At 62.5% G+C, this 7,281-nt stretch overlaps 1 protein-coding gene across 2 annotated transcripts in view; it reads right to left on the bottom strand.

The window, feature by feature from the left end:
- Positions 1-7,281, bottom strand: part of PAMR1 (peptidase domain containing associated with muscle regeneration 1) — a 71,846-nt gene that overhangs the window by 2,276 nt on the left and 62,289 nt on the right. For both annotated transcript variants that reach the window (XM_014593089.2, XM_006162088.3), the window contains exons 7-10: positions 6,238-6,450; positions 4,212-4,278; positions 1,560-1,792; positions 319-611 (exon numbers count right to left, since the gene is read on the bottom strand). In XM_014593089.2, coding sequence (XP_014448575.1) covers positions 319-611; positions 1,560-1,792; positions 4,212-4,278; positions 6,238-6,450 — 806 coding nt within the window. The remainder of the gene's footprint in view (positions 1-318; positions 612-1,559; positions 1,793-4,211; positions 4,279-6,237; positions 6,451-7,281) is intronic.

Here is a 7,281-nt window from a genome sequence, read left to right as displayed (position 1 = left end):
GGCACGGTCCCGGGCTAAGCCGTGTTTCAGCAGAGCCAGCCACACTGCCCGCGCAGGCATCGGTCTTCCCGATGGTGCTGTGCTCTGCCCTCAGGCTCCGACTCTCAGGGGCGGCTTCTCTGACCCCGAGCGGAGTGACACCTGTCTCCGCCTACTTCTGGAACAGGTAAGGGGAAGCTCCCCAGAGACGAGTCCCTTCGAGCGCCCGTACCACGCGACCCGGTGGGCTGAGTGCCCGCCTTGTGCCGGCTCCGGGCCAGCGGTGACGGCCCTCCTGAGCAGAGGGGCCAACCCGGGCCCAGCAGAGCCCTCACTTACCCGCAGGCTCTGGACGGTCTTCTCATCCCGGTCATCGCTCCGGTAAAACTTCCCCAGGACGACCTGGAGGTCTGTGGCCCTGACGGCGGTGGCCTTCTCTAGGCCGGCGACACAGTGGGCGGCCACCACCACGGTGCGGTCGTTCACCAGGGCACCACTGCAGACCAGGACCCACGCACCCGTGGGCGGCCCGCCCTCGCGCACCCCGCTGTCCCTCCGGTAGACGGCAGCCTGCCACGGCCAGCGTGGCCCTTGGGTCTTCGGAGCAGTGCTATTCTCCACCTGCCCACAAACTGCAGGAAACAACGCTCGGTAAGACTCAGACCCCAGGGAAGCGCGCCAGTGACTGAGGGTACTTGACAGCTCCCACCCCCCGCCGGTCCCCTCCCTCTGAGCGTTAATCAGACACATGACAAGTTTGGCCATAAGGCCTGGGGTTACAACGGAGGTTTTGCCATGGCCATCAAACCTGGATTCAGACCAGGGCGTTTATTCTTGGTCGGACTTTGAGAGAGAACCTGACTTTCTCGCCTGTCTCTGGGACAGGGCAGCAAGAGCCACCTCGGAGGGTCCGGAGGAGCCGGAGCGGTGACTTGGAAGGGACCGAGGTCACAGTCCCGGGGCGGCCGCTCAGCAATCCTTCCAGAGAGGAGTGAGCACCGCGCAGCCTGACAGACCCCCTTCTCAGTGAGGCCGGCCAACGTGGCAGTGACGGCAGCACACGGCGAATCCCCTCCTGGCACCGGGCATGAGTGGGCAGCCTCGACACAGCCCCTGACATGCTAGACATGCAGCCTAGACACGGCCCCTGACACGCTCCCCCCCAGCCCCATGAAAGCCGAGACATGCACCCTAGACACGGCCCCTGACACGCTAGACACGCAGCCTAGACACGGCCCCTGACATGCTAGACACGCAGCCTAGACACGGCACCTGACACGCTAGACACGCAGCCTAGAACCGGCCCCTGACGCGCAGCCTCGACACGGCTCGTCCCTGTACCCTCAGCCTCCCCTGTTCCTGGCACCGAGGACACACCTGCTCCCCCTGCTCCAAGTGAAAGGACGGCTCGGCCACGGGAAAGCACCGCTCCGAGCTGTATGGAGTCGGTTTTTCAGGGCGAGTAGGTTTCAGCCAAAGGGAGGAAGCCCTGATGGTGGGCCTCAGAGTCTGAGCTCAGAGGCCTCCCCGAGGGCTTAGCGTGTCGCAACGCAGTCACCCAGACATGTGCTCTGACTCACCAGGGATGCAGGTCGGGGCCCGCCCGCTCCACCTCCCGGTCCGCAGACACGTCCTCCGGCTGCTGCCCAGGCGGCGGTAGAAGGGCGAGGCACACTCGTACTGCAGCTGCGTGTGCAGGTGCTGGTACCCGGCGGGCAGGTCTCCGAAGGGGAGCGCAGGCTTCTTGGCAGGGGCGCCCTGCGGGTCCTGCTTGCCGAAGGCCGCCAGGTAGAGCTGGCGCAGTGGCGTCTCCCTGGGCAGAGGCACGAGGGCCCAGAGGGGAGCAGGGCGAGAGACAGTCACTGTGGTTTTGCGGCCGCCCCACCCAGCCCTCGCGGAAGGGGGCGGCCAGCTCAGGCTCTGTCTCTGTCTCTGTCTCGTCTCTCACGCACACGTCACCTCTCCTCCACCAGTCCCCTGGCACACCACACTCCTCTCACTCCTGTTCCCATTGCTGGCGTGCTTCCAGCAGCTGGCTTTTACCCACGGAGGGCGCTGACACCGTGGTGGCTTTCCAGAGGTGCTGCGTCCATGTGCGCACGTGAAAGTAACCGCGGCATCAAACAGCGAGGGAGCGCATGTGATCCAGAGGGCTCCCAGCGTTGTTTTCTGAATGTTATCAGCACGGGCGGTATTCGGAAGCGACCGTCCTGAGCTGCAGGCTAACGATGAGCAGGCCTGCTGGTGCTCCCCGGAGGACACAGCCCTTCCCCAGGGCACAATGAGCCTGGGCTGCAGCCCCCGCACAGTCCGTGACCGGGATGTGCAGACACGGGGCCACGGGGGCTCACTGTCCAGTGGGGCACCGCCACTGCCACTGAGAAGCGGGGTCCAGGGACGATGCTGTCGCCCTGTTCAGTGGGTGGAGGAAGGAGGCCGGAGGTGAGGGCTGTTTGGGCTCACAGGACAGGACGCTGGCCTAGGAGGGCTCTGCAGGTGTCTTCTCCGGGGCCCAACCATCCCCACTGCCATCGTGGGGAGTGTCGTGTGTCGGTCTGCACGGCGCGTGCTCAGGGCATCTTCTGCCCGCTCACTCAGTCCGGCAAATGCTTAGCGCATGTTCACAGCCAGGTCTGTGCTCGGGGAGCTGCCGCGCTCGCAGACAAGCCCTCCTTTGGGCCCAAGGGCTTCACCTGCCCTGGGGCCCTGGTGAACCTAGCTGCTGGACACGGCACAGTCCCTGCCAGAAGCCACTTTCAGGGAGCTTTCGGGGCTCGCTCTCCCAGCCTTGTGACACCTAGCACCATATCACATCGCCACCTCCCATTGACGCTCCTCTCCCGAATCGCTCAGGGGCTGCTCTGTGAGACGTCCCCTGGGAAGGACGGCGGGTCCCGCTAAGCCCAGGGAAGCCACAAAGCCTGGAGAAAGGGCCCCAAGCACACACCTGCCTGAAGAGGAAAAGACGGATGCACAGGCACCAGAGGAGGACACCGATAGCCATCCTGACCTAGTGAGCCTCCGGGCCACTTGACTGGGGCCACGTCTGATCGCCGGGTCTCACTGCTGCTGTTCTGATGCCAGGACTGCAGTAGGCACTGCCCGTGCCACACTTTGCTGAGGCCAGAGGGGGCCTGCACGCGCCTCAGCTCTTCACCCGCCGGCGAGACGGTGACACCACAGGGGTGCGGGGAGGGCCGGACGGTGACACCACGGGGGTGCGGGGAGGGCGAGACGGTGACACCACGGGGGTGGGGGAGGGCAAGAGGGTGACACCATGGGGGTGCGGGGAGGGTGAGACAGGACTGCAGGAGCCCTTGGGCTCACTAAGCTCCGGCTCTGCCATCGGCACTGCCCAGGACTAGAAGTGCCGCATGGCGGGGACCTCCACGTGGTGGAGCAGAGAATGGAAAGACACACCACGCTGTGCATGAAGGGCAGCAGGGAGACGCCAAGCCAGGACCAAGTTCACGGCACGGCCAGGCGGTCAGCTGGGGCCGGGGTGGAGTGGGGCCGCTACTCTGAAAAGGTGGGAGGGCCGGTCTCGGGCAGGTGACGCCCGCAGAACTGAACGGGTGGTATCAGCCTGCCCTGTGCAGGGGAGTGGGGAGGCGGGAGGCACGAGTGTGACATTTCCAGGGCAGAGTCGTGTATGGAGTGACAGAAAATGACTCCGTGAAGACAGAGGAGGAGAACAGTAAGGACATGGTGGCAGAAAAGGGTGGCACCCACACACCCTTCCAGCAGGGGATGGCGCCCCCGAGGGCTGTGTCTGTCCCCATCTGCTGCACCCGCCTGCCTGCCACATGGGGTTGGCTCCCACCAAGACGCCTCCTTACCTACCCGGCGGTCACATGTGGACGCAGTAAACGAACAGATTGGCAGACACGTCTCCCTGCACACTGCCGGCATGCATAGCGGTTGTGATTCCAGACGGGCTCAGGTACCATGCACGGCCCTCGGTCAGCGGGGAGTATGTCTTCCCATCGTCCACCTCTGTCCCCACCGTCCACCTCCATTCCCACCATCCACGGACATGCCATCTTCCGGCAGCCGCTACCTCCTGGGCGAAGGCGCCTGGTAATCAGCCCCCCACCTAACAAGTCCTGCTCTCCACCAGCGGTCACTCCGGTGTCCCTAGGACTCCCCAGACTGTCCCAACCAAGCACACGTGGGAAGAGGGCAGGGAGCGACACTCCCACGAAAGCAGGGTCCTGGCGTTTCGGCCTCACCTGGACTGAGCCTGCATCGGAAGAACCTTCCTTCGCACCAGGTCTGAGGTCTTCGGCTCTCGGCAGGCTAGGAAGAAGAGGTGGCCCTGGAGATGCCGTCCTCCCGCTCACTGTCCACATCACCTGGTCAGGGTTCGTGCTGAACCCTGCCTGGGGCCTGCAGGACCTGTGCTCACTGAGGAGAGCCCGGCTTGGACAGCAGGGAAGTCACGCCTCCCTGGTGGACCGCCCCTCTGCGGGCCTCCAGGAAACACCTCTCAGGGTGCTCGTCCTCAGGGACTGGGGACACAGCAGTAACAGCTTAGAGTCCCCGCTCACGGGCACAGTACCGGCACCTTAACCCGATGGAACAGTCAAAGGGAAGGTTCTACACCACAGCCCAGGGGCCAGCACGTGGCGTGGTGTTTAAGGTGGACTCTTACGTGATAGACGGAGGTTTGAGACCTGGACTCGGCACTCGGAAAAACCACTCCAGGCATGTGTGCATTTTCGTGCCCCAAATCCCGAGAAGAGCAGGGGCTGTGGTGTAGCCCACCCCAGGGGGGTTTCCTACCTCCCGTCTCTGTCTCTCTGTCTCTGTCAATCTCTGGCATGTGCACGCGCCCTACAGCCAAACAACACCCACAACCCACAGAGGGAATGGGAAGGTTTCCACTGAAACTGGGCACAGTGTCTCCCACAGGCGAGGCGGGAAGCTGGCCCCTCCATGTCCCTCTCTGCAACTAAGACCCCTGACGGCCACTTCCAGGGCCACTGGAAGCCCAGTTTCGCTTTGGTAAAGGCTCTCTTTCTTCGCAAGTGAAAGGAGCCCTCCCACCGCCCTTCCCCAATCAAGCAGCCAACATTTGCCTAATTAGCAGCTTGGGGAGCTCTGGCCCAGCAGTGTGTCAGAGAAGGGCTGGGAGAACTCCCCAAGGGCCTATGTGACACCATTCCCATGCTTAATGAAGTGCAAACCGGGCTCTGAGGCCTCACTCCTGGCTGAAGTCTAAAGTGATTTATTTCTTTCACAAACTGTTCTCTTTCTCTCTTTCCCAGGGCTCAGGTTGTTGACAAACACCCAGGGGGGAGAGTGGAGGCCCCAGCAGCTATCGGGACGAGCTAGAACAAGGACACGCTGTCTTCCAGGGAGCAGCTGGGGCACAGCGGCCTGCCTCCCAGGACAGGGCTGGTGGCCGGAGCTGTCCCCGGTCAGTCCGTCAGAACCGTGGCCCGGGGGCCAGCAGGTAACCACAGCTCACGCCGCCGTTCCACCGTTCTGATCCCCGCATCCGTCCTTAGCCCCTCTGCGCAGGCCTCCTCCCCCCGATTTACCCGCTTCCTTCCCTGTGCCCGCCCGTGGGACCCGTTCATCTGGAGGATCCCCCAACTCTGACATCCACAAACCCACTCCAGCCTTCCACCTGTGAGATCACCCAGCAAGACCGAGCACTCCCTTTCCTGAACGGACCCCTGCACCTGCTCCCGGACTGTCCCCGAGGGCCCGGAGTCCCCAGCCCTGCTCTCCAGGAATTGAAGCTCCTTATAGTTAAACACCTGACACCTCCAACCCCACAGTCACCGTGCCTTCCCGGAACCAAGTGCTGGGTTGGACACTGGGTGACAGCCAGCGCCCAGCACGAACGTGGCCCGCTCCCTCACTCACTGACATGGACCCCCGAGACCCCTGCGTGTGCACACTCATGTGCGCCCCTCTGGGGCTGGCTGAGACCAGGGCTCATGGCACCAAGACCTCACGGAGGTGCTTTCTCTCCATCTGTCTCTAGCCCACGAAACAAACTCGAGGAGCAGCCCTGCCCCTGCCCCTGCCCCTGCCCCTCCCAACTCTGATATCGCACGGCCCTGCTCAAGCCCAGGCGGTGCGGCTGGAGCAAGCAGCTGCTCCTGAGGTCCAGAGGGAAGCAAGTTTCTTGGGGTGCTTTCTGAGCTAAGAACTTAGGTACAGTCTGGGGAGAACGCAGGGGAGGGGGCTTGAACCACGCAGGGGCAGGGTGCTCCTGGAAGGCCTGCGGGACGTCGCTGTTACCTTTTATGCAGACGGGCTGCTTCCCCGACCACCGTCCGTCTGGCTGGCATGTCCTCTCCAGGCTCCCGCTGAGGACGTACGAGCCGTTGCAGAAGAAGGACACGACGGTGCCCACCTTGGCCAGGCGCCCATCCACGAGCCCGGGGCCCCCTGTCACCTTCCTGTACCCGTGGCCTAGGCCCCCAGGGTCTGAGCAGTTTTTTTCTTCAAGGACTAAAGAGAAAATAAAATAAAAGGAGAATGTTAAAGTCTGAGTGATTCCATTTTGGAATCAAAGCTCTCCATGTTCTGTAAGATTAAAAAGCGCGGCCCAGAGCCTCCTCTCAGCCACTCCCACCGGGACGCTGATGGACATGCACGTGCCAACACGCCTCCTGTCTTCACGGGTCGTCCGACCTGAGATTCTACTGTATGGACGAGTAAATCTGACGCCGAAGCAGGTTCTCCTGTCACCTTGTTTATTTCTCTCTTATGTGAGGACAGGGGACCAGCAGACGACATAATGGCTATGTTGCTGGACTCCCATGTTGTTGACCGCAGTTCGAGTTCTGGAGACGGTGGCTTAAACTCACACCAGGCACGCATGCGTGTGTGCCCAAGATCCAGAGAGGAGAATGGAGAAGGGATTGCGGTGTGGCCATCATCCCTGGGGGGCGATTTCTTGCTTTCTGTCTCTGTCTCTCTCTGTGTCCCTCCAGTGAGTGCACACGCCCTACAGCAAAAATCCCTCTCTAAAAAACACACACAAGGACAGGACAGGCCTGAACAAAACGAGTGTTCATGTGGGGTCTGTGGTCGCACACGGGCCACTGCGTCCAGGCGAGTACTGCAGGCTCGTGTTATACCCAGGAAGAGCTGATGGAAACAAGAGGGCATGTATGAAACGAATGCGGCTTTACATTCCAGCCCAGGGACTCGAGGGTGTGGAGGGTCACAGTTAAAGCATGTGGTGGCAGGGTAAGGCTGGGCCTGCTGTTCGGACGACTTCCCGGCCACACTGCCGGTCTGCGTGGAGGGGTCCCCTCCCTGCCTCCCTCGGGCCGG

This window comes from Tupaia chinensis, unplaced genomic scaffold (assembly GCF_000334495.1).
Source record: "Tupaia chinensis unplaced genomic scaffold, TupChi_1.0 Scaffold139733_1, whole genome shotgun sequence".
Classification (NCBI taxonomy): Eukaryota; Metazoa; Chordata; class Mammalia; order Scandentia; family Tupaiidae; genus Tupaia; species Tupaia belangeri.
This window is presented reverse-complemented; position numbering and strand designations above follow the sequence as displayed.